The 27881-nt window shown below is 43.3% G+C and overlaps 1 protein-coding gene across 1 annotated transcript in view; it reads left to right on the plus strand.

Annotated features, from left to right (window-relative positions):
* The first annotated feature begins 15 nt into the window (after positions 1-15).
* The window catches only part of LOC146198030 (integral membrane protein 2B), a 33317-nt gene continuing 5451 nt past the window's right edge, over positions 16-27881 (plus strand). Inside the window, exons 1-5 of the mRNA XM_084593346.1 lie at positions 16-346; positions 11053-11214; positions 16115-16282; positions 22434-22646; positions 26134-26284. Of these exons, the coding sequence (XP_084449472.1) occupies positions 266-346; positions 11053-11214; positions 16115-16282; positions 22434-22646; positions 26134-26284 (775 nt within the window). The 5' untranslated portion in view covers positions 16-265. The remainder of the gene's footprint in view (positions 347-11052; positions 11215-16114; positions 16283-22433; positions 22647-26133; positions 26285-27881) is intronic.

Here is a 27881-nt window from a genome sequence, read left to right on the forward strand (position 1 = left end):
AAGCGCAGCGCGAAGTAGTTGAGCTAGCTCTATAGGCTCTATCGTGTTGAGTTCGCAATCGCAAACAAAACAAATCGAAGCGAAGGACAGCCGCCTGGAGCGGAGAGTGCGGAGAGTTCCGTGGTTGAGAGTAAAAGACTCGGCTTGTCCGGGGTGTGCTTCTGAGAAACCGCAGTAACTTCACTATTGCGCATCGCAAGCCCGTTCCTACGAGCTGCTATTGCGATAATCTGCGTGCCGCACTGACAGCAGGCATCATCGCAAGATGACGATCATCACGCAACCACTGACTGAAAAGAAGCTGGCCAAGTCGCCGCAGGCCAAGCCTCTTGTTCAGCATGAATCGGTGAGTTAGGCTTACGCTAAAAATGATATCACCGCAGTTTCCATCCCGACTGTCGGTCATGACTGATTTTCATTTCCGTTCACGCCTGACGGTTAAAGGAAGTGATCTGCGCCACTGCACGCGTCGGTCGCGTGGTAATCGTGAAAGCCTATTCATTTGGCGAGGCACCTCAACGCTTGTTTCCGTCCGCGCAGCTGTGTACGATGTTGGAGAGCGCTTTATCTTCGTCACATCGCTTTGCGCATCAGCATATGCATTGCTGTTTATCCACTAAGCGCTACATGGTTACTCTACGCGACAAGGACGCTGTGTTTGGTCTTAGGGGGAGTTTCCAGTCATTCCGCGCGTTGCGGTTTCGGTTTTCTTATGCCTGCTCTTGTCGCGCAGGGCTTGTTTTCTTCTGATTTCTAGTGCATCATCAATCAGCTAGTCCGAGTAGCTTGTAACATAGCCCGTTAGGGGCGTCTGCGTAAGTTATTAGGTTACTAGGCTCAAGCGATAGCTCAGTTGTCTCAGATCTTTTGTTTCGGTAGCGTAACTGATGAGAGCATAGTACTGCGAAGAAAGTGGTTGGGACGCGGTTGTCGAGGTTTGAACCCGGCACTGCTGGACTCGACCCAGTCCGCCGTGCTAAGGAAACGAGTGCCTCAGAGGTTGCTGCCTCTTGCGGGAGGGTTCGCTTATTTTCAGAACAGGCACGCGCAACTCTGCCGTTTGGACTGACGTTTGGCTCGCTCTCCGCAGCAAAAATACCGTTGTCGACAACGCACTGTCGCCCGTACACTTTGCCAAGAAGGAACCCGCGGCGAGCGCGATTTTCCAAGAAGCTGGCGACATCCTTTCTTTTCTCTATTTTTTTTTTCTGCGTCACATCTGCATCGGCGTTGAGCATGCCGGCGTCGCGCTTAAAATTCAAGGGCACATGATGTGCTCCTACTCGCCGTAGGTTTTATTGTGTGAATGCCACAAATGCGCTGAAAATATGCATGCGTACGGTTCGAAAGGTCGGATGATTTGTCACGCCTTGTCGCGACAGGTGTGACAAGGCGCCTTTGGACCCTGTGCATTCTACATCAGCATTGGCACGCTCGTATAAAGTGAGTACATGGTATTGACAGCCCCGCCGCAGTGGTGCAGTGGTTAAGATGCCCGACTACTGTGCCAAAGTACCCCGGATTCGATCCCGACCGCCGGCGGCTGCTTTTCGATGGAGGCGAAACGATGAGGAGTCCGTGTGCTATGCGATATCAGTGCACGTTAAAGATCCCCTGGTGGTCGAAATTACTCCTGAGCCCTCCACTACGGCACGCCTTTCTCTCTTCCCGCTTTCACTCTCACCTTCCTCCCTTCCCTAACGGTGCGATCAGGTGTCCAGAAAACAAGTGGGACAGATACTGCTCTTCCTTTCTTGTGAACCAGTTATATTGGGATTGACAGCTACCAGTGAAATCTTACAGGCGTACGTACATATATGTAAACTGTTCATAACACAGCTATCCTCGGCATTTTTATGTATAACACAAGGAACATTGAGTGCCACCTGGTCGTTTATTTTTTTGTGCATGTGCGTATAAATATGTGCAGTTTAAAGAAATGTGCAGATTAGTACATCTGTTGAAATTTTGTTTTCTGCAGAAATGTCTGCGCAAAAAATAGGCTTTTCATTTTGAAGCACCTCCCAACAATATCAATTTTTATGAAGGTATGGAAACATGCACAATTCACTCTGGAGCATTTGAGGGTCAGCAGGCAGCGCTCATATTTTGTGGCTGCATTCTGCATGCCAGCTCACTTGGAGTGCACACACACAAAAAAAAATGTGTGCTTTGACATGCTTGCTGCTTTGAGGATCTGGTGATCAAAAGTAATTGTGCATCTTTGAGGGTCAAAAAAAAAAAAAAAAAAACGATCCTCGTTAGCTTGCTGTACACACACTGTAAAAGAGAAATTCTTGTCGATTGGATTACATGTCATGTCTGTGGTTTATTGGAATATAGGCCAAAATTCTGAGCTTATTCCTTGTTTAATGTGGTCAGTAGCTGTGCTTCATGCCATTTTCATCTTTTTAACACAACAAGGCAGTCCCTTTAACCAAGATGGTGACTGGCCTGGCTGGTTGATATTTAATGCTCTCTGATGTTCAGCAGAGGCTGACATACCATAAAATGAATCATAAAACGTACTCCAGTAACAAGTAATTATAACCACAAATTTCATATATACAGAAAAATTATATGAATGTGCAATATCATGAGACCTGCACATATGTAAATGTACAGAGACTTCTGTGATATCAGACTAAAGAATTTTTACTCAAATTATAGCCTAATTGTGAGAAGACATCAATGAAAAGGTAGAATATTATGGTTGATGTTCATTGAGATTTAATTAAGCATCAATATTTATGCGTCTTGGAGAAATTCAAGCTGCCATCATCTGCAAGTACAATTTTTGCGCACCCTAGCCAAACAGCTAAAATGGCAGCCCGGCTTGGTGGGAAAGTTGCATGCTGTTTTGAAGGTTTTTGTTGCATTTTGGCTGTGTTTTATTTAGAGAAGCAATAGCTCTTCCTTTAAGCCCTTGTTACATGGGCATTTTCAACTGCAGTTCAACTGAGGTCGGGGGTCGCTGTTGAACCAGTAAAGTGACAAGAGTGGCCAGCGGATGTGCTGCATCGGTCAAGTCGGCGGCATTTCCGAACGCTATTTGTTCTCATATCACACGGCAGGTTGTTACTCTAGCTAGCACAAGTCCCACCGTACATCTTTAACAGTGTCAGAACATAAGTGCGTGAAATGGCACCAAAAAAATGCGAAGCCAGACGTATACAGATGTGCTGCGAGGGCTATTGGGACCCTGGACTGAGGGTACCACTCCTCGTCCCTCAATATGTAATCGCCATAACAGAAATAAACGTTTTTTACTCACTGCCTCAAATGGATTGACTTGACTCTGTGTCGAGTTTAGTTGTGGCGTATTTGAAAGAGAAAATGCACGCAAAATGTGCAATTCAATAATATAAAGCGTGTGGATATTGTATAAAGTTATTTATGATAAAAAAAGAAGAAAAATGTTTTTGTCAAAATTGCTTGAACGTGGCGAAATCATGTGATTCTGAGAAAGAAATGAGTTTCACGAGATTTTCTGTTTAACTGCAGTCGACTGCCATTTAGTTCAATATCAGTTGAAAAGTTTAACTCATTTAACTGAACGGCAGTTGAAACTGTCCGTGTAACTGTCCAAGGAACCTTATAACACCTGCCCACCTAGACAGGCTGTTATACCCCTGTTACACGGGCGTTTCCAACGACAGTTCAGTTTGCGGTCAGTTGAACTGAACGGCAGTTAGCGATGTTACACGGCAGCGCCAACTGCAGTTGAAATCTCAACTGCGGTTCAGTTCAACTGAGGTAGGCAGTCCCAGTTGAACCAGTCAACTGACAAGGTGGCTGTCAGCGGACGCGCCGCATCGACTTAGTCGGCGGCATTTCCAAGCGCTGTGCGTTCTAAAATCACATGAAAGGTTGCTGCCTTAGTTAATGCAAGTCCCAGCCTGCAACTTTAAATACTCAAACGAGTGTCAAAACACAAGCGCGCGAAGCGGCACCAAAAAACGACAATTAAGCAGCGAAACCAGACGCACCTTAAATGGATTGACATGGTTTGTGTCGAATTCATTTGTTCTATACTCGAAAAAGAAAATGCGTGCAAAATTGCAATTTAATAATATAAAGTGTGCAAATGTTTTACAAAGTAATTTATATATGAAAAATAAAGCACTTTTTTTAGTAAAAATTGCTTGCATGTGGAGGATCACGTGATTCTGGGGGTCAACTGAGGTTCACGATATGTTCCGTGTAACTACAGTCGACTGCCGTTCAGTTCAACGTCAGTTGGAACACCGAACTGCGATTTAACTGAATAGCAGTTGAAATTGCCTGTGTAACACGGGTATTAGTTGCTTCTGCAAATGGCGGGAGGCACAACCCTCTGTTTTGGTTGCTCAGTATGCCTTTCAGTAGCCGTACAGGCAGACAGTATCAACTTTTTATAAACTAGAGAAGTCAGGCAAGTACCATAGTTAAATTATTGAACGTAGTCCATATTCGCTAAGCCAGTTTTTTAGCACAGAGGAATCTTTTCATATTTCTGAAGCAAACCAAACGACAAAAAAATTCAAAAGAACCCAGGAAAAAGATAGGTGAACTGTGGTCTCTTTATTAAAGCATTTAGTTGTGACCGCGCCAGCCACAATTGAAGGAAGCGCCTTTCCCGCGGCTGCTGATGCACCGTTCCTTTACCCCTTCATTCTCCCCGCTCGTCCTGCACGCCGTCTCCTCTCTCTCTTCCTCGCCGGCATCTTCTTTAGTGTGGGTGCTCCTGCTGCTGGCTCCCGATCATAACACCCCTGATCTCCGGACATGTGAGGAATAAACCCCTATGTTTACACACCCACCTCGAGTCAGTTCGTGTGCCCCTCGGGCAGAGGAATCGCCCATAGTTGTGAGTGAAGTGTTTGTTGCATTTGCAAGACAGGCAAGGTTGGCAGTAATGTACCTCACATCACAAGGGTTTATTTTGGAATATCGGGTGTTTTGGCCTACTGCATATAATGGCACCACTTTGGTCTTTATCTTCGTTTTTGTGCTTTTTAAATCTCGTTCTATTCTTTGTTAAGTTTGTAAAAGTCACTTTAAGCTGCAGAAGGTAATTCGTGCTGCTCTGGCACTATTTCTTGCAAAACAGTGGATCAGGGTGCAGTGTACCAACTTGCTGGTTGTAAATTCTTTGTACATTGCATTGTACCATGCTGAATAAACGTTAATAATTGTAAAGTCTGTATACCGGGTGTCCCAGATTAAATATAAGCAAACCTTTAAAAAATATGGTGTGACCGAGCTCAGTAAAACTAATGCCGATTTCCACTAGCCAGGCTGGAGCAAGTTTCCTTTCTCTGAAATGATGTTTGAATTTCACTGGTCGACCTAGGTAGGTTGTGCATATTCCGCTCGTCATGCTAGAGCAATTCAGAGTGCTCGAGCTCGATCTGCGGACCAGATTTTGATCTCGCTGGAAGTTCTAGTCGGCGATGTCGTCACTTCCAGGTGTGGCAGAATTTTCTTGGCTCTTTTTAGTGGTTTCACAAACGCTGAGAGGACATCAGGCATCGTCGTTTCTTCATGTGCACATATTAAAGTGCGTCTGTCTAAAAAATTCTACCACGTTAGCAGCATTTTGCAAACGCAAGTTAGAGTGCAGCACTCCCACCTATTTGTCAGTCACAACACATTTTGGTGCTAGAATGTGACTTCAACTTGTGGAACTGGTTCAGCAGTACTTTCGCCATCCGCTCAGGATGTCCACTGCTCGACCTAGGCTGATTCACATGGGTCGCTCCGTTCCAATTCAAACGCCCAGCTGCTAGTTGAGTCGTGGAAATCACCGTAGCAGCTGTTGAGAGTCACGTATCATAGTCTGCAGCATATTTTTTTTCATTCACCAGAGTAACAGACTAATTAGGTAATTTTTTTGTTATCGGCTTCAGGAACAAAGTATCAGTGCAAATTTTTAAGAAAGTCTTTAAAACAGCTAGCTACATTCTTTCCATCAAGCTGCAGTTTGACAATATTATTTATTGTCACATGACTAGCTGCTAGTCTAATCACAAGCCAGTGCATGCATAAAGCTTCAACGGAGAAAGTGCAACATAGAAAGTGAGCTTTGAAACTTTTGTTGAAATGGTGCTGCCATCACATGGAAGCTTTTTCATTGTGCAAGCTATTATAACTGATAAAAAGAAAACAAAAATCTATACTTAACTGAACACTGTATTGATGGAAGTGGTGTAGCGAGATACTTTTTGAGACATCTACAACTTAGATGCTTTGTTCCTGAAGCCACTACTTTTTTAAAAAGTCAGCTAATAAGTATTTATTAGTTATCAACCTTTTGAGAATGAAAAGCTGCTTTAGACTAGCCCATGCAACTCTCAAAAGCCCTCAGCTTGTTTCACTATGGTAGGACACGCCATCTTTTTCATATAAATATCCTGTTGTTAAGGTACAGTATGCAAAGCCTTTACAACCAGAACAGTACAGAATTGCCAAAGCACTGTTATGTGTAATGGTGGAAGTACAGCTCCACTTCCTCCATCCTGCATCAATATTGCACCAAAACTTCCTAGAACTGGCTGCGTTAATGTATTATTGTCAAATTTAGCAGAACACTGGTTTTTGCTGCACAGTAGAGCTTTGTATTGTCTACAAAAACATCTGATGTGGTCCAGTTCAATTAGTCAGTTCAGTTCAGTCGTTCAGTCGTGTCCGACTGTTCTTGACCCTATGAACCATATTACGCCATGCTTTCCGGTCTCTCACTATCTTCCTAACATCACATAACTTCATCTGCAGCGCCTCGAGGATGCCATCTAACCATCGCGTTCGCTGCCTACCCCTTCTCCGGTGACCTTCAACCTTTCCCAACATCAAATCTTTCTCCAGCGACTCCTCTCTTCTCATCAGATGACCAAAGTAACTGAGCTTTAACTTATAATTTGACCCTCCAATGAATGAGCAGTCAGGGTTTATGGTCGACAATATCGACTGATTTGATCTTCTGGCAGTCCAAGGAACTCAATTAAGCAACTGTGAAAAAAGCAGCAGGCCAGTGGCATGCAGAGTTTTGGCGCCCAGGCTACGGTTGCCACCAGTCCAAACATTACCATCACGTCTTTCACAGAGGTATTGGGAGCGAGGACATACCACGGCGCCACGTCTCGGCAGCCCCGCGTTACGCTAGTATTAAGTAGGATAACGTGCATTCAACTGCTGCTGTGCAATCGTTTTCTATGCAGTTTAGTTACTCCGCTAATGCTGCATTCACATATTTATTTATTTACACTTCGGTTTGGGCCTGTTTAAGCTTAATTTGAGGTATTAGGCCCATTCATTCAGCTAGACAGCACTTTGAGTCTGCTAGCTGCCGAAGCGTGGGTCCGGCCGATAAGGTTACTCGGACGAGGACATGGACTGGCCAGCGTCGTTTTTGCGATTACGGAAGGAACTGAAGCTTCCACACAACCGGTCAGCACCAAGCTGCTAGTGAATCTCAAATATAAGAATTCTTTGCTTGAGGAAGTGGTACTGTTCACCTGCTCCCTTGCCCATAATGGAATAGACAAGTTTGAGTGTGGGGAAGACATGGTTTAATTTCTATAGCAAGTCTGAAAAAGTGCTTCCCACGCAGCGAATTCTTGCGCACTGACTACAGTCATTGGCAATCATGGTTCGGGCGTGCAACGCAGAGCAGCTGTGCTGACGCATACCTCACCATATCACAACATGTAATGCTCTATTTCCCATTTATTCACGTACTCTAACATTTGAAATTAGATTAGTACTGCAAACTCTGCCTGAGACTACACATATGCATACCGCTTCCCGTGGCTACAGAATCTTCAGTTCACTTCAGGGAAAATTCCTTGTCAACGCCTTCATTCAGAAGAATGAGACCTTCAGTTTTTTCACACTATCCTTATTTGTTCTGGGAGCGTACTCACCGTGAAGGCAGCATTATTTCCATCTTGCCGGCAGTACGTCTTCATTAGCTTCACAAGTGATAACCGCAAATTAAAACGCGCACGCTGTTACTTCTGCCGCTACTCACTGAACTGTTTAGCACGAACTCCATGGACGAAATCTTTCTCACTGAAATGTCTGCTGCAAACATGAGAATGACCACTTGCTTCTTTGCCCATTCAAATTTGAAATAAGGAAGATTCTGTGAGCTTATTTTTCGGGTAGCAATGGGAGCTTGCGCCGAGTTCCGTCGCGTACGTCCGGATACAGAGCAATAACGGACAGTGGCAACAGCATAAATAAACTTCAGCAACGTTGCAAGATCAAAAGTTCAATGCTAGCACTCGTTATCAAGCAAAACTGCAGGGGGGAAAACCCAACTATTAGCGTTTAAAACGGTCAAATTCAATCGAGCGTCTGCTCCAGCAGCAGTAAGAAGAGTCACGTGATCCCACTTGCTCCCGTAGGTCAACGCTAACACCATCCTCTCCAGTGGTGGTGCTCACACCCAATACATAATGTATCTTGGACTGGCCGTAATATGTATATAATTTTCGTAAACAAGAGAAACCTGGAGCATAATAAATATACGTTCACGAACCAGAAGTGATTGGAGGGAATTAATTGTGGAAAAATGATTAAGGGTGTCGAACTTGAATTGAACCTGAATTTTTTCCGCTATCTTGGAACTGAACCGGAACTGGAACAAATCAAAGGAACGTTCCAAATTGGTTCACGGTATGGTTCCGACCCACTTTTGCTGGCAACTTCATTATTTTTTCTTTTGGCACTGCTATATAGAGCTTTTCTTGCTTATTTCCAAAGAGACGCTACACAGAGCAAACATGAAGGCCATATTGAAAAATCGTTCCTTGAAAAAGATCAAAGAACAAAGGAAACTATATTGCCATATGCATAGCACCAGTCTCTGATCCTGGGCTATCGTTTCATCCCGAACACAGGTGGCTACTGCACTGCGCTACGGCGCCGCTCATTGAGAAAGTTGCCCCACTCTATAGCCTTCCCGGGCAGTGAAATAAGAGCATATAATTCATAAGTTCAGTTACATGTTTAGATAAATAAATATATAATCATATGCAGCTCAAAAATGAAATGACAAATCTATTAGAAAAAGTCACGGAAATAATTTTATTTTTCTATCGTTCAACGACGTCGCATCTGCGATGTAACACCAGCAGATGCAATTTTGGTGACTTCAGACTTCAGAATTATTTAAATTTTCTATTTTTTTTCCCTCTGATTCAGTGTTTTCTTGTGTCCAGTTTCAACACCATATAATTGTTGTGTATGATATAATGCACCCCATGTTGCACAAGATTATTGCAGACGAGCCAGACACTGCACAGTGGATTAATGCACTACTGAGAAAAATAACAAATGTAACGTGATGACACTTTCAGCAGCTTGAAATAATTCTTAAACTTATAAAAACACATTGAATTGTATGTTGTAAGAGATTTGTCAGCCATTGGAGGACACGTCTTGTAGCTCAGAAAGCGCAGCCAGAAAAACATGTTCTAATTTTGCGCTTCACATGGGGATGACAAGAAAATCGAGGCAAACTTTTGGGAATTATGGCCATTTGCACACTCCAGAAGCTGCCAAGGCAAACTTCAGTAGATAGAATTTATACACTGACTGCTCCAACAGTTACTTTTTCAAAGGTCACAGGTCTTCAAAGCTTGAGACAAGGAGTAACAATCCACTGAAGCCTTTTTCTACTGTCATTACTTCCTCCTTCCTTGCTAGGTCGAACTTGCACATGATGCTTAGTCATTTCTCAAGAAATTAAAGCTTGACAGAATATTCCTGTTTGCCACATTTACTATTAATCAAATGTTTTAGGAAGTTACACACATATTTCCGTTGGAGGTCAGAGCTCATAATATCTAAAATTATGCCAGTCTTCGCACCAACGCTTTCCCGTTCAAGAAGACGTTGCCTAGCAAGAGAAGAGCCATGATTGAATACACCTGGCAGACAAGCTCCTTCTCAGATTTCATGGATTTCATTGTCTTGAAAATTGGCTAGACATTCTCAGCCAAGTGGTTGTTCTTCAAAAAAGTATGGTCATGTCTTCAGGATTAGCAAATAGAGCTGGCGCTGTCTCAAGCTTTTTACCTTCACTTGTGTTATCCACAAGCTGTGTGATTCCTTTCCAGTAAGCGAAACCATCGAGTGCACATTTTAAAAAAGTACTGATGAGTGGACCACAATGACAAGCTGTCGAACTGGCAATCCTAGACTTGCAGGCAATGTGGATTTCTTTCCGTACCTTCCCTGCACCCTTTAGGCATTCCTGTTACACCAATGACAAACTTCTGTACAGCACTAAACTGGCACTGAATGTTAAAAAAATGTCACATTACTTGTACCACAACAAAATCGAGACTTGACTTTTTTAGTGCGAGAGTCATTGTCTCTGAAACATCACTAAAAGATTCTTCATACTTTGGGAGCACCTCTTGAAGTAGAAGGGCAATGCTGGTAAATGTAAAAGAAAGGAACGGGTCAAGGAATCTAGTTTTGATAAAAAGGAAGTGCCTTGACACTCAGTGCATCTGTGTTTTCATTGTCAGCAAGAAAAGAAAAATAGGGTAAATGATTTCTTCATGTTGAAGCTGCGGTTTTCTCTCTCTCTTTTTTTTTTTTTTTTTTCTCTCGAGAACAGCTCAATTTGGGGGTTTCCTAGTTTGCACAGATTCTCAGCAATGTGCTTTGGTGGTTAATTTTCGGAGTACCTGTATCAATATAGGGCCGAAAATGCTGCACTCGATTTCTAACCAGCTTGTGAAACTAATGTTTAAATGTGTACTTTGGTTAAAGAGTTGGAAAAGAAACGAATTTGTATTATAATAAAAATAAGCAAATGAAGTATGGAAACTGTTTTATATGCTTTCTCTCCACATTAATTCCATGCTGTCTGTTATTGCATCTTCACAGTTGTAGATTAGCGCCACTAGCGAGCAGTTTTTCACTGCTGCTCTTTTAATCTTGGTGTTGGAGTTTGTGTGCTCAAAAAAGAGGGAGTTAGTTGCGTGCCATTTATAAGAAAGGAGGTTGTAGTAAAGATTTATTGTGTACTCACTCTTCTTTGTCTTTCTGCAGGGCAACGAGGGTGACATTGAAGGCAGCCCTGTGATAGTGACAATGCGGGCACGGCGTGTGAGCACCACCACAACTCTGTGTGTGTTTTTCACAGCCTTCCTGGTATTGGCCACAGGCATCGTTGGTGGTGTCTACCTATACAGGCAGTTCACACACTACAAGGTTGGTTGGCTTTTTAGCTGTTCCTTGGCTTTGAGACATCAGGTTTTTTTTTTATACTGGATTTTCATTGAATGTTTTGAGTGTTCAAGCCACTGCCCACTTTGATTTTGAAGTGTGCGGGTTGTCATAAAAATTTGTTGGTGACAGGTCATATGGTGCATTTCTGGCTGTAAGCATGCTGAAGAAATCTGCTGGCCAAAATTCCAAGTTCATAGAATAATGTTTGCAGAATACCTACTGAATTAAATTGCATTTCAGATTGTCATGCTTTTCCTATACAGACCGGCGCCCGTTGTATCTGCCGTTGCTTTGGAGCAACAGTACCGCCTGTGGCAAAATGTTCACCAGCGGAGTGCTGAGGTAGCTGAGTGGCGCAGCTGGTTTCGTTCGGCAAGCCGTACTTGAGCATTTCTCTACCCGTCATTCTGCGATGTGGCTTTCAATGCTTATGTAATCGAAAAAAGCTTTTTCAATCAGGAAACCTTGAAACAAGGAATTAGGAGTCGTCCTCAGCAGGGAGTCCTTGTCTTCAAAACCTCCTGGCACATGGTATAGGAGGAGGGCAGACACCAGGCCACCTCTCACTGCATTTAATTCCCGGTTGTCTCCGTCTATCGATATGCCAACATGGTGCCCAATCTCTACCGCGACCCTACTTCCAAAACCTCATCTGCAGATTCCTGCATGAATCTGCAACGCGCTCCGTGCCCTGAGGTGAGACGTAGCTCGAAGCTGGAACAGTATCACATCAATGGTCTCTGATGACCACCATAATAAAGCCAGTGCTGATATTTCGCTCATAAATCTCTCAATGAGGACATGAGAGTACTCCACGAAGACCGGCTTCCAACTTTCGCAACAGAAACCCAAATGTGCAGAAAAAAATGGATCCGTAGGAAGTGGCAGACTAGATCCAAATCGCACTGTAGCCCACATTCTGTCCAAGTTCTTTTGAACATTCTTGTGCTGCATGCCCACCAACAGACTGCACTGATCAGTCAGGTTGAGTGACCACATTAGAGCACTCGGCATCAATCCCTTGGTTGGTGTAGGAGTTTAGTATGTACTGTGGCACATCGGTTGTTTTCCCGCAGCCTGTGGCACCCCTTTCTTGTGGAACCCTGGCACAATGTCTAGGGGTTCCAGTTCTGTTAACGGAGACCAGAGCACCACCCCTCCTGTTACCAACTGTGACACCACTTGCTCTGTGTCCAGGTGACGTCCAACTTTGAGTGAAAAGGTCCACTCAGCTGCTCCGCATTTCCTGGAATAGTGACAGTCCCGATTCCCAGAGCACTGATAGTTTCATCTCCTTCCCTTGTTCCAACCACAACTGACTGCCCGCTGAACCACAGCTTGCAGCCGTCATGCAGTATCTCTCGGAAACAATTATTTGAGCAACAACTCCCACATTCCGAAAAAGGCACGTTCCCATGGTTCATGGAATACGTACAGTACATGGGTCTGGTTGCCAGAAGTTCTTGGCCTCTGAAACTATTTTATAGAGGCACACTCAAATTTACAATAAGTGGCTCTGAAGTTCGTTAGAAAAAAAGGAACGCATAAACCGACACCCAACGGGCGCATAAGTAGGTCCACAAACTGTGTCTGGAGCCTCGTGCACTGAATGATGCACCCAATACGATTTACGGAGGGGCACCGCACTCTCCAGTGTCTCATCATCATCATCACCAGCCTGATTATACCCACTGCAGGGCGAAGGCCTCTCCCATATTTCTCCACTTATCCCGGTTCTGTGCTAGCTGCATCCACTTGACCCCTGCGAACTTCTTAATCTCATCCGCCCACCTAACTTTCTGCCGCCCCCTGCTACGCTTTCCTTCCCTTGGAATCCAGTTTGTTACCCCCAGCGACCATCGGTTATCCTCTCTTCGCACTACATGTCCTGCCCAGTGTCTATGTATAAACAAAAGAACTGAAGCAGGCAACAAGCACTTGCATGCAAACTTCACACTGAGTCAGAATCACCTTAGAATCAAATATCTAGTTAGACAAGTGACGAGTGCACGGGCTGTATCGCTAAAGTCTCCCAGACCCTGCTCTAAAAAGATACTGTAAACAAAGGTGCACCCCTTACTTGACTCACTTTTCAAGGCAACTTTATGAAACAAGGAAAAAAAAAACAAACCAACTAGCATGCACACAAGATGACCCAACTACCAGTGTGAGTCCAGAGAAGCTTTGGACTCTCCTCACACTGTGAAAATTTATGAAACAAGTGCCGCCACCCCTTTCAGGAGTACTACTGTAATGACCAAATAACGGCATTTATCCCTTAAGTGTCGAGACTTGGGAGTGTGGTAGGAGGTGCTGCACCCACAAAGGAAGGAGTACTCTTAGGCTGGGCAGGTTAACAGACGACCACTTGCAGAGGGATGATAAGCGAAGGAGGTAGGAGAGCGACATAATGACCTTGACTTGCTGCTGTTAGTGGTGTGTAGAGGGGTAGTGGTGCGTCCTCCATAAACTTGATGCCTTATATATTAGGCACAGCGAGATAATGATCAAAACGATTTAACCCCATTATAGCAGATGGCAGAGCCACCTTTGCAAATTTTTTAACAAAGAATTGCAAGCATACCAGCGCTTGCATTGAGAGAAGCCTCCACTCCTTTTGCAAGTAGAGTGCATGGTGCTACCACGGCCCTCCAGGAGGGCGCAGTTTGCGATTCATGGATTTCAGCTAACAAACCCACCAGAGAGATGACAATACATGCTTAGAAATACTCTAGAGATAGCGCACTACCCCAAGAGGGCTAGCTTCGTGTTGACACCGCAAGGTTAAGTGGACATTGCCATTTGGCATGAAAATGCCATGTGAGCTTGGCACCACTTAATCTGGAGCAGTGGCACCTCTATAGACCTTTTCACAAAAGTGGTCGTGGGGGCTGCCATATTTGATACCGGACTGGGCTCGTTGCACAGAGGAAGCTGAGAATTACCTACCCCAAACCGGCCCCACAACCCAGTCAAACTGGATTCGCGGAGACTCATGAAAAAGTCTATACTAGCGCACCAGACCCAGTTTGTGTATAACTACCTCATCTTACTTGCACCCGCTTGTTGGAGCCAGAAAGTGTCTAGATGGTTCCTTGTGATAGTCAGATTGGCTTGAAAGTACTCAAGTGTCTCCTGATTTCCTGAAGTTTGTTTCTGCCACATTAGAAATGGTCTTCTAAACTTTACAAGGGTTTGGAGACTGGTTATTTGTTCTTTTCAATGGCTGTGGCTAATTCTTCGTATGCCCATGTCACATGGGCATTGCAATGACCCTCAGACCAGTAGCCTGTTGACTCAAAGGCTATTATTGAGCACTGCTGTTGGGTGGTTTCAGAGACCATTGAGTCAGTATTCGAGTCAACTGTATTGAAGTTTTTTAATGCCTTTGAAAGGCGTTAGCTCGCAGTCTCAAATGTGGAGTGCTCGTAGCTATGTCCTGGGAAGTGAAATAGGAGCAGTATAATTGCCAAAAAAATATGGAACCTAAGAATACATCATTTATTTTATGCCATTTCACTGAGCATAGTAATGTTCAGCGTATGCTTTAATGTTTAGTTTTTATGACTGTGTTTTGCAACAAACTCTTTTTCATTTTTCTGCTTGTATTTTTGTTTACACACAGTGTACAAAAATGTTCAATTCACAGCAGAAATTTAATATACTTGCATTCCTGAAATCCCCCCCCCCCCCCCCCCCCCCCTCTTCCCCCCTTGAGGAAAAAATATATAAGTGAGAAAACGTCCTTGAGAAAACACCTGAGTCTTGGGTCAGAAGTAATTCCTTATTTTTGCATGCCTCTTCCTAGTATGGTCAACTATCATTTTTCTTGGAAACAAACTTAGCCCCTCACCTACCTTCAGGAACGTATGTGGGACACATTAACTTGAATCTCTTTTAGTGCTTAGTGGGGCAGAGTGGAGGCAAGAGATCAGTTTTGCTGTGCTCATAAGCGCGCAAATTTTTTGGCTTATGGCACTTACTTTTCAGATTAGATTTCCACAAACCAACATTTCACATACCATGAATCATGTCGCAGAAGCCTTCAGAGTTAAGTGCTGAAAAACACAGCGCTTAGTACGTAGTTCACTGTGTGGCACGAAAACTTACAATCATACCGTTATTAGGAGGCATGCGAGTTTACAACCTTTACATTGTTTGTGCTCCGAAGTTTCCCAAAATGTTGATATTACCGATACAAATTGATTATATTTCTGCTTCAAAGCTGCTCTACAATGCACACTTTGTGCTCCAAGAGCTGCTCCAAAGCCTATCTTGGCCTTCCCACCCCCGCATTTTCATGGAATGCCATGTTAGTGGATGAAAAACATTTTATATTAGTGTGTATATCAGTTTATTCTCTTCTTTGCTAGTATTTTCTTTTTTAGACAGTATTATATACACCACTTTGTTACTGTATTTTATAAATCTGAAATGCATTATGTGTGGGCACATCTGAATTTTAGAAAGAACGTACAACAGTTCCTAGAACAATATTAAGGCATTTTTCAGTTATGTACATTTAATTTGTATAATTACGTGTTCGTGTGTATGCAGTTTCTTTTATGCAGTATGCAATATTGTCTCTATCTCCTCCTAATGCAACTATTTTTTTCGCATGTCCTTTAATTCTTTTTTAGCCACGATTTAGGTGTCAGGCTTTAATACCGCACTTTCTGTGATGAGCTCACCGCTTCTCTTCTTTTTTTTTTAAAGAAAGAATAAAGTAAGTTTGCAGCACGTTACGTGGCTATAGACCTGTGATTTTACTTTGCAGAAATGATTGAATTTACGGCTAGCTTTGATAACTGGTACGTTTGTCAAGTACCACAGTTCATATACGTGCTATTCTTCTCCATTCTTCTCACTACTTGAATGACAGGTCCGCCGCTTCCGTGGCTGGTGTGGCGTGCCATATGTGTCGGACTCCAAGATGCCTCCGGTCATGTCCGCCTCGGAGTTCTTGCGCCAGAGCTCACGAGGTGGCTCTGGTTCCTCACCAGAAGTTGGCAGCTCTATCATGGATCCCGTAAGGAATAATGTCTTTCAGGTAAGTGCTGAATAAAAAGCCACAAATTATGTATTTTCATTTCTTAACAGCTGATTATGTACATGTAAATGTATGTTGCCTATGCTTATGGAAACTTCAGGGACTACTTGTTGGAATTGGATGCTGCTGCTTTTCTACTGAACTCCCTTGACAGCTTGGAAAATTCGATGTAGCCCGCATTAGGTGTTGCTTATTATTGTTTCATAATTTATGAATGGCATTCACTGCAGCACACTTGTTCTCAGGAAACTCGCTTCAGTGAGTATGAGTGCATAGTCAAGAAGTTGGTGTTTTTAGAGTTGGTGCAAATGCAGCTGGGTGTGTTCAGTTAAGGATAATAATTGATGTCTCGTGGCCATTTTTTGTTTTCAGTTAAATTTTTATATATGTTGAGCACTTCTGTCGAATACAGAGAAATGAACCTCAGTTCTGCAAGATGCACTGCAGTCAACAATATTTAAAATTGCCATTTGTGCGCCTTGCAGCAACCACTGACTCTGATCTTTTGAGGAAATTTTGCCTTTGAACATCCTAAGGGATACATGAGCGTGGTGAAAAACGCAGGATTTACGTCAGGCAGGAGATTGCAGCGTGCCTAGCTCCCTTTGGCCTTGCTTTTCTATTGTCAAGCTGTGGTGGGAGAGCAAGCAGCAAAAAAAAAAAAAAATGAAAGTGCACAAGTGAGCAGTACTGGCTTGGTGACGAATTCGTGGGTACAGTTACTGGTGTGTTGCAAGCACAGTAATCCTTAATTGGGTTAAGGTAAAGTTGCTTTTTGCAGTGCCTTTAGCAACAAGGCAAGGTGAGTAAGTGTTCCGGATATTTATTTGGTTAGAAAGGTAAGCTTCACTGCATGGCTAGTGCTGTTCCGAATGCTGGCTTCCCCACATAGAAGCAGTGTCGCAGAAAAGAGTGGCTACGCAAGGCCAAAGGCTGCCACCAGTCACATGCCATGTTCCCATATCACATAGGTTTATGAAGTCTTCACATGGCTAGCATGGCCAGTAGGTGCCCAAAGCTGCATCCAACACTGCTCCTTGTGCGAAACATGGCCACAGGAGCACCATTAAAAGAAGCACCACTAACAGGGGCACAGCACGCAATTCGGTATACTGTACCAGATGCTATACTTTCACATGAAATTTTTAAGGGGTTCTTTGACTGTTTGATGTGAGCAATAATTTGATAATCCATGCTCAATATATCCAGGGTCGATTGTATGTGTATCAGATATAAAAATACATAGCATGGTTTTCTGAGAAGACGCACATCAGAAACACGTCAGATGTGCACTTGACACTAGCATTTCAATATGCACAGCGCCAATGTACCAGAATAAAATAGAAGCAGTTGCCATTTAACATTACTCAGTTGCATGACTCGGGCTTCATTGTTTCCATGTTTTTACTTCTGTTTAGAGTTAGAAACCTGAGGTTTTGACATGTATGGAGAGGCGCCGAAATTGATGGGATTAGAAGCTTCCTAGCAACCAGCATCTAAAAACCAACCTGCACATGCACAAAAAGCTAGTGAATAACTGCTTCCTTCAAATTGCCCTGAAACAGCTAATAGGCTCTCAAAGCATCACTGGGCAGCACTGCAGCTCCTGATATGCAGCACCATCTGTGGCAGAAAAGCACAATCCGGGACGTTGTGGCTCCGCTCGCTGCTTTTGCCGCATGCACTGCGCACTTATTCTCGCACGTGTCGTGCTAGCGCAGGCAAGCCGCAATGTACCGCATGCATTCCGGAACCATTGAAGATTAAGCAGAGTGCTGCAGATTCCCATGAAGCAAACTTTATTAAAAGCGAGAAACCTTCTATTCATGTCAGCTCAATAGACGGACAGCAATGAGGCACTATTGACCGTGAAATCTTTTTCCATGTGAAAACGTCGTGTAAGAAGTGTATCTCGAGTTTAGCCCGCTATGTAATTATATTGTTGTATATAATATGTTCAGTACAATCGTAAGACCAGCAGTCTGCTTTTAAGTAACGGCAAATCATACTGCCAGGGGTCGTATAGTTTCAGATTCTAATGTGATGTGTGCTCCAGGGATTATTGGAAAATAGCTGTCACACTCTCTTTGCCGCTAGCAGAGTCTCAATATTTCTAATGATTATGAAACTCCCATAGAAGTTTGACTTGTGGACAAAAGCAGCTGCAAGGGGCGCCACCGCCAATCGAGGGGGCCGCGAGCAGTTGGCCGCCGTAGCGGTGTAGGGTGCGGTTGTACCCAAAACTCTTGCTTTCATGTTATTTTCTGTTTTTATTGCTTTGTGCATTGCTGAATAGTGTGGTGGTCTCAACCTACAACATACGAGTGACTGCAGAGTAGTGCGCGCTAAGGAAAGGCCGCATTAGCTGCATTATCGTAGTTTGGCGTTAGATTACAGCACTCACTGGATTCGTACTGCGCTTGGGCAGCTTGCCCGGCTTTCTCATATGGTCGCCCGACCTGAACACAGCTTTAACAGTGCCTCGCTTCATCCCACAGGCCGCTGAGCACTATCTGACGTGGTATTTTTGGAGGGTTTAATGCATAATTAAAGCTATCATGTCGACGAACTCAGAAAATGGTGCACTGATTGCAGCTGCGCATAGCATTAATCAGGCGCTAGCGTATATAGGAACCGCAGTGCATTCGACCTCGCTCGTAGTACTTGCAGACCACAAAGGATTTTCACTTCATCATCTTTTATGTTTATTATTTAGCATCTTGGCATGTATAGTTCTACCATGTTTTAAGCATAGTTTCACTATTTTGTTAAGTGAAAATGCTATACGACATGGTTTCACTTGAACTTCCCCAACCTCGATCGAATGACACTGTCCTGATTTTGGAGGTGCCTAGGAACGCAGTACAGCACAGTACTGCAGTCTTTGCGATATCAATGCAAGTTACTTTCCCTAGCTCAGCCATTGCTGTTATCGGCGGTTCAGCGGCTCATACAATACAGTGTATGTTAAACCTCTATGTAACGAATCTCCACTAGTGAATTCCTCGATATTACGAAGTTTCTCAATTCCCCAACGCTGCCCCCATCGTAGTGCATGTATTTTAAAACTCCATGTAGCGAACATGTTGCATCGGTTGATCTTGATATATAGCAAATTTGTGGGGCCGACTGTCCCTTAGCTGATGCTGAACTGCTGGAAATTTGGTAGAACCCCGCAAGTTTTAGTAATATATAAACGAACTGTAGGGAGGAACCTGTACTATAGCTGCAAGCGACCACAGTCGATACAATGCGCCTTGTTTCAGCGGCAACGCCGCATCTGCATGGCAGACGTAGCAGTCTCCGCTGCTTTCGCTTTTGGAACGTGTCACTACACTAATCCATGCTTAAAAGTGGTAAAAAATAACAGAACAAAGAAAAGTCACAGGGTGAGCAGTGTGCGTCCATTGCTGCCACACGGTTGCTCGTGGGCTCCCGCTCGTTGGTAGCAGGAACAGCGGAGCACAGCAGCGACGCGAGGCAGAGTCTGCTTCATGGGGCAACGGTTGGTTGGTGAGTGGGAACATGAGTGAATATGCAGGCGCCTCCTCACTCAGCGGTGGCGCGAACGTGCGTGCTCTCCCCTAGACTGATTCTTTCTTCAACCCCATTTTCCTGCTCTCTCAAACACGCACGAACCACGGCGGAGGTGGAGGCTGCTGCCAAAGTCGCGCCGCACCCTCAGCCCAATCGCTAAATGTTTCAAGGCTTCTATAAATTGGAATAATTGATTCTCTAAACACTTTCAAGGTGGTTACCTTACATTCAATGCGTGATCTGGTTTTCGTTCTACGTTGCTCTTTTGGATATTCACGCGAAAACTGCATGTAACGAAAACCTGGATGTAACGAAAAATCGCGGACATTTTACAATTTCGTTATAGCCAGGTTTAAGTGTATTCACATACTCTCACATAGTGATTATGGCAGTTCATACAGTTCAGAACCGAGGAAAGCAGAGAATTAGTTTCGAAAAGAAACATCTTTTTTTGGGTGGACTTACATGCCCGCAAAGAAACTTGCTCTTTGCGGCGCCGTCAGCAGCCAAGTGTTTAGCAGTCGTCAAAGAACTAAATGTATGCCACTTGGCCGCGATTTCAATTTAAAATTGGCAAGGCTCCATTGAGACAAGATTTCAAAAGCAACCACAATAATTTGGAACAATGTGGAAGCAGTGAGGCTTTGCTTTGATCGGTCAAGATAACTCTTGAAATCAGATCACATCTCATGTCACAGTGTGGTGAAGCATATGCTAGATTTTAATTGGGAATAAGCAGTTAAATTGCGCGGCGATATACTACAAAAGACACAAATGGGAGTCACAGTATATAAGCTGGCGATGTTTTACCTCCGCTAGCTGGTCATTTAGCATGCAGAGTCGCTATCAAGGCTTTGATTTTTACCTGAGTGAAAAAAACAATATAGGTGACATTCCAGAAAGAAATAAGTCCGGTATCAATGGACCAAGACATATTTTCGGAATCATTACAAGCTTCAGGTGCCTTTCAAAAGCACAACATTCTTATTACCTATGAACTTATCATATCGGATGATGCTATGGCAGGCGCCTCAATCTTTTTTGTAAACGCATATTTGTGGAGTCAAACTGACAGGCCACCAACTTGTTATAGATGGATGACACGTCTGTCGTAGTTTGGCATCAAACGGGAAACAAAGAGATACCTTTTTGTCTGCTCCCATAGCCATAGCCTGTAGCAGCAGCGTCTCACACAACAACCTACTATCATTCACAGAACGCAACGGCTTTACAAAAACAAGCGCATTTGCATACTTCAATGGTGCACTAGTAGAAACGCTGCGAAATGAAAACATTACAACAACACATTGCAGTTCCATTGCTTTCCACACAGTTGTATGGCCGCCCGCTCCACCACCAGCAAAAACAGGCCCCTTGCTTGACGCCAAGGCCTCTGAGCGGGCACTGGGCGGCGTACCAAGCTTTCCCATAGTGTGAAAGAGAAGTTTCACGACCATAAAGTGGTATTGAATGACCCTTCCACTAGTCAGAAAACTAGAAAAGCAACCACCAACATGAGTAAACTGGGCAGACAGTACACAGTTTAAGTTTTCTTCATGCAACAATTTTCTCAGGAATGATTCCTTTTTACTTTTTTGATGTTCAGACAAGCATGCATCCTGCCAGCAATGGGCAGTGGCATAAAGCACATACTGTCTGCAGCTCAGCCAAAACTGCCTTGACTCCACAAAGTATTTGGCTCTGTGTATAGATTGACCTCCCCTCTCCAGTTGGATGGTCAGTTTCAGGAGAAAAACATTAACTTGCAGCAGTATGTGGTAGTTTTTTTTTTTTTTTTTTTGGTCATGAAACTTGAATTTTCGCCTGCATGTTTACTTCTCTTTTTTCTTTTTCAGCTTTGACATTAAAAATGTTTCTGACCTTTGAACTCTGTTTTGAATATGCATAATCCTGGAGATGTGTATTTTGTAAGCTGGTGTGAACATTTGATGATTTCAAATGTGTGGCACAATAGTAAATATTTTGTTTTCAGTTGAACCTGATCATTTGGAATTGAAAGTCCCGGAAGTAATTATTTCAATCTTGTTATGCTTCTGCAACACTGTGCAGCTTCAGATTGACATACCTCTTATAAGGATAGCGTCGCAGCATACACATAGCATGGTGGTAAACAGCAGTCAGGGGACGCGCAGTTCTCTTGACTCTTGCAGGACAACCCTGGGCTGACAGCAGTGTCTTCTCCATGTGAAATCCTTTAAGAAAGCATGGTGGCACGAGTTACGAGAGGGAGCCAGCACAAAGTACATGACAATGACTTCTCCATTGTGATGCCTGGTGTGAGGTGGTCCCGGACGTGCGGTGCACATGCCTTGCAGATGTCCATAGAACTGCCACTTTAAACCAGCAGCCAGGCAAAAACTTTGTCAGAGGTCCCACAAAAGGTTTCACATGCACTCTACAATAGATCAGCTCCCCATATGTGCAGAATTTCTCCATGGTCATTTTGGCAGAGGTCAACACAGCTTCATGCACTGAAGTTTCAAAGCCGTTTCTTTTAAAAAGATTATTTGCACAAGCCTAATATTTTGTATCTTATACATCTCAAGAACAATTATTCTATTTATCTTACCGGCTTTCATGCTGTGGCCTGCAGGAGCAGTTCGACCTGGACCTGGAGTTTGAGCAGTATGAAGAGATAGAAGTGCCAGACTTCTCGCATGGTCGACGGGGTCGTTTCATTCATGACTTTGCGGCCAACAAGACAGGCATTGTGGACGTGGAAGGGCGCCGCTGTTTCGTGATGCCACTGAATCGCAGCCTTGTCCTGCCCCCTCACTCACTCTTTGACCTGATTGTCAAGATGCGGGTAAGCTTTTAATTATTTCACGTAATTTGGCCGATTTCACCTGAGCATCTCATGCGCAAAGTCAGCTCGTTCTTCTTGGATCAGGCATGCAGAAATGGACATCTGTGTGTTTGTGTAATCAGATTGTCCATTTACAGTGCAGTACTCAACTGTGAACTCCTGTGAAGGCTCCCTGTGCATTTCCCAGCCGCTGTGCAGCAAGTTTTGTGCAAATTATTATTACTGCAACAAATTACACACATGCAAGCACTTCTTGGCCTTTGATTATTGAATGTGTGTGTGTGTGTGTGTGTGTGTGTGTGTGTGTGTGTGTGTGTGTGTGTGTGTGTGTGTGTGTGTGTGTGTGTGTGTGTGTGTGTGTGTGTGTGTGTGTGTGTGTGTGTGTGTGTGTGTGTGTGTGTGTGTGTGTGTGTGTGTGTGTGTGTGTGTGTGTGTGTGCACACGTTTGTGTGTTCAGCCATAGAGGCTGTGTTCCCTTTCTGCTTGCTATGGCATGCACGTTCTTGAGTTACATTATTGCTAGTTTCTTAATTCTGAGAAAGGACGATTAAGCCTGGTATTGTGATTTCTGTTGATTTGTAGGCTATCACAGCTTTTCCAAAAATAAAAACTTGTAAGCATACAATTTATTGCAAGTTGTAAATTTTGTAAGCCTACATGCATGCATGCAAGTGTGTAAGCTGGCTGTATGAGAGCAGTAACGTCGTTAATTCAAAGTCATTGAGACCGAGTAATGTTCAAATTGACCGGATTTTCTGATTGTGTGAGCTGGCTGTTTGAGGGCAGTAACATCATTAATTCGAAGTCATTGAGACCGAGTAATGTTTGAATTGACCGGATTTTCTGATTAGCTGAACACCGTAAAACATCTGGCTGAGGCAAAAAATTTAATTGCAAGAACACGCTGGGCGTACAGTCAATCATCCACACCTGGGCAGGCGTGATCATAACGGCAGCATTTTTTTTTTCCTCAAAAAGGCATTTGCTGTTGTCACCTGTTCCATAGATGTGGCAGTGGACGGCGCACGCCCCACTCGCAACGTGATAAAGCGAATGTACTGAAAACCTGTCTTGCGCAACTGGACGAGCCGAGAAACAGTGGTACAGTGTTCTAGAATTGAGGCCGTCTACCACCGCTAGAGCTGTTTATTTATTTATTTTTTTTTTTCAAATTCTCGATGGCAAAAGTGCAAGGTGATTTCATTACGCTACTAAATACATTAATAGAGATGCAGAATAAGGTGGGATGTGGGGCTAAAATCACAATTTTCATTTAAAAAAAAAAAACGTGTTCCTAAATTTTTGTTGTTTTGGATTGTGCATGTATTAAAGAAACTTCCCACCAAGTTTGGTTTCACCTGCACGGTAGAAAAGTAAAACAAGCTGGGGTGCACTCACAAAAACGCCTGTAAACGCTGATTTCAAGACTCAGCCTTATAGCAGGCAAGAAACTGAACACGGAGTATGTCAACAAGTTAGAATGCTTATTTTTCTTGCTCTCTAGCCAAAAAGGACCTGCTATCGAGAGTACAGCAGGCAACTAAGAAAGAAAAAGCATATTTTGGGCCATGGCAACAGCAGATTAGTTGGTAAACCGAAATCAAAGCTTCGATTGATAAAAGCGCAGCACGTAATTTCCTAATTATGTTTTCACACAACTGGGAGCCTGGCTAACCAAAGTGCTTGACGAACTGGTAATATTATATGAAGCCTAGGCATAGAGGCACGACCAGCGAGCAACCAAGGAAAGCATATATAATAAATATAATATAATTAATATAATAAATATAAGCAATCACCAGAGAGCAGTGTCGTGTTGAAAAAAGCGGCCAAACGTATGCACCAGGCAGCCGCTGCAATTTAGAATTCAGGCCATAAATTTTTATGTTGTATGTTCTGATATCTTTGAACTCCTTTTTCTCAGTTCACACTTTGTGCAAAAGCACAACCGTTGGGAAAACTACAATTTGCAAACCCATTCATAAAAGGCTGCATACAAGGTGTTTTCTGGACTTAAATCTTGTTGAGAACAAGGCAAGGTACTGTTTGGATTCCCAATTATTTTCCAAGATAAAAGAAATTTTCAGGTATATGGCACATAATGAGAACAAAAAAAATTATGTTTAATAAAATAATAAGATATTCATAAAAATGTCATAAAAACCTGCGATTGGCCTTATCCTGCACAATGAACTTCCTTAGTTTTATTGCGAAAGAAATACTACGATAGCCAGAGCGAGACCTCGGGTGGCTGCAGCTACATTGTGAAGAAGGGTAGCTACGGTCTCCTCATCAAAAAATCAGCCTGCCATGACATTTGAATTCACATTACCCCTATGCCACGGGCAGAAGCTGCCATCTCGGGTCGCTCCTTTCATATGGGAGGGTGATATCAGAATCAGCCTGCCAGAACCGTTTGCATTCTCGTTACTGCTACGACACGCAGGCACGCCCATATGGCTTCGTTAAAGCATAACTTTATATGTGGGCAAGTAGCTTACGCTCTCGAGTCATACCTTTAAAGGATAAGTGTCCCCAATAATTTAGCACCTTACACTAATAGGGCATGATAGGGGAATGATGTAGCAGGCAAAAGAAGCTTCCGCCATTGCTTTCGCAATTCAACTAGCCACAACTGATGTTTTTAAATGATAGTTTTCCTAAGCTGACACACTTAATTACTCATTATGGCAGCTGCAGCTTTTATATATATATATATACATATATATATATTTATTTGCGCTAAGGTAATGAAACTCAGAATGCCTCAAAAATTGCTTTGAAATTGGTGCTACAATTCAAAAGCTGACCCTTTAGCTATACCACAGAGCAGTTTTCTTTGCTGGGAGCTCTTGGGGTTGGGGCGCTACGGCATATCAAGCGTGAGCATCGCTTTGCAGCGCCACTTTGCAGCTCAGGAGTGCTGCTGCTTCATTGATTGGCCACAAAATTGGAATCAAGCATTCCAGCAAAGCACCGAAAACCTTCAAATTATCAAGACTGGCCTAAAAAACCACTGCTTCGAAATGTACAGTTAAATTTACATACGAGCTTACAGGACCACAGAAATTCTTCGAATTATGCAAGGTTTTGAATTATGTGAGTTTAATTATCGAGGTTTTGCTGTATAATCACTGGGCCTTCAGGATTGCACTAAATTACATGTTTGTGCGTATCAGTAAGATTTGATCACATTGTACCAAGCCAAGCATACATATGCCATGTCCCCATGCGCCATATTATTTGGAATGTGGGGTAAAAAGTTTTATGAGATCTGTCATGTTTTTACACCACTGCTAGCGTAGATGCTCCATTCGCCTCTTTGTTTCTGGTTTGTCTTTGACTGAACACAGACTATTGGTTCTGCCAGTCATATGCTTGGCACCGTTGTTGAAAAAAGTACCGCTTGTGTAACAATAACCATGTTCAGTCCTTCCTGCTGTGCAACCTTCAAGGCTGTCTCCTCGCTTCCAACTTTTGTGCTCAGGCTGGCTACTACGACGTGGACACGGAGATAGTGCGTGAGCGGATGCGCGTCGTGACGCCCCCTATCCTGGACTTTCGGGATGTGGGCTACTACATCACTCGGGAATGCTCTGCACTGCCCACTTACCGCTTGGAGCGCATGACAATGCCAGGTAATGCTTATTGAACAGAGTCACTGGCGAGGCTCTGAGGAATATTGTTAGAGTTGTGTGCGTGTGGCCCATGGCCTTCTTGAGTATAACGTAATGGTCAGTATCTAAACTTTTAGGTCGTGCAGCTCTTGGTGGTGCAATTGATCCTTGATTATTCAGACTGGAATGAAGCCGAAAATCCATTGAGAATTATATGACGTACGAACTAAGGGCAACATTTTTAATGCAGATGATGTTAGGACTAGCGCATCAGTCTGAATATGCCAGAGGTTGAAATTACAGAATATGTTTATTTGCAACAGCATTTGCTTGTACCATAAATGGGAATTTTGGATCTCATCCAATCCAAGCTAACTTGTCATTACCACAGTAGTATATGTCTCCCAGAAACCACTCTGGAGACATGATGCCACAAATGACGTTATGAAATCGGAAATGTCAACGGCCACCTAGAAATTCCTTTTTCCAGTAATGCAGTTCGTTGAAGTATACTCATGGAAAATGACACTGTTGGTTTTGTGAGGCAATTTTAACTTTTAAAAACAGGTGTGTGATGTAGGAATTTGTGTGCTAGGATCAAAGCGGTGACTGCTTTGTCCGTTCCCAATTTTTGTTGGAGCCTAAGAACTTGTGGATTTTTGGCCACAGTGGTCAAAAAACAGATACATATACACAGAGTGCCATGCTCTTGTTGCTGCCTAGGCTTATTTTTAAATGATTTAGTTGTTTAACTCTAATTTAGTTGGCTGATCAGCATTTCTGTTTTCTCCAATGCATTTTGGGAAAACCAGGTTACATTTTTGAGTAGGATAAAAACAGGCTCAACAAAAATGTTCTTTCTCTTTCTGTCTCTGCATGTATGAGAGATAGCCGAAATGCTTGCTTGAATGTGCCTGTATATGTATTTAAATAATAGTCTTTTTTGCTCAAACCATTACCCAGTATTCATTCCGGGCTGTGAAAAGCAGAGGTCCCAGATTTTGATATAGGCTGTAGCATACCTGCCAACCCTCCTGATTTGCCTGGGAGACTTCGAGAGACTTCCGATTTTTTTACTGAATTATCTGGTTGTACGACCAATGCCCTCTATATCCTAATACAGTGAAATCTCGTTACTACGAACACCACATTAACGAACTTTTCAAATTAACGAATTTTTTAAGAATCCCCGGCAGATTTACCATGTTTTCAATGTAAAACTATTTCAGAATTACGAATTTCAAAATAGCGTATATTTCAGAATAACGAACGTATTTTATTTCTTGTTCTATAATTTTGGAACATCAGTATTACGAATTTGGCTAAAATTAACAGCACCGCAGCTTGCAACTCTCGCGTGAAACGAAACAGAAACCGCCGTTTCTGTGTGTATGGTCCGTGGGCTGTAGCTATCATCATCAGGACATCTAGGACCAGCTCCTAGCACCACCATGAAGCTATGGTTTATTACGCAGTAGCCAGCAGGCCTAGCTGCCTGCATTTTTTTTCTTCCTGTGTTGTGTGCCATACGCGACTCAGTCGTTCGTGCGTTCTCCGATTTTATTTTATTTTTATTTTTTTCACATGGACGAAGTCCGTACTTTTATCGCTCGGTGCA

This window comes from Amblyomma maculatum, chromosome 2 (assembly GCF_055883805.1).
Source record: "Amblyomma maculatum isolate TAMU_Amacu chromosome 2, ASM5588380v1, whole genome shotgun sequence".
Taxonomy (NCBI): domain Eukaryota; kingdom Metazoa; phylum Arthropoda; class Arachnida; order Ixodida; family Ixodidae; genus Amblyomma; species Amblyomma maculatum.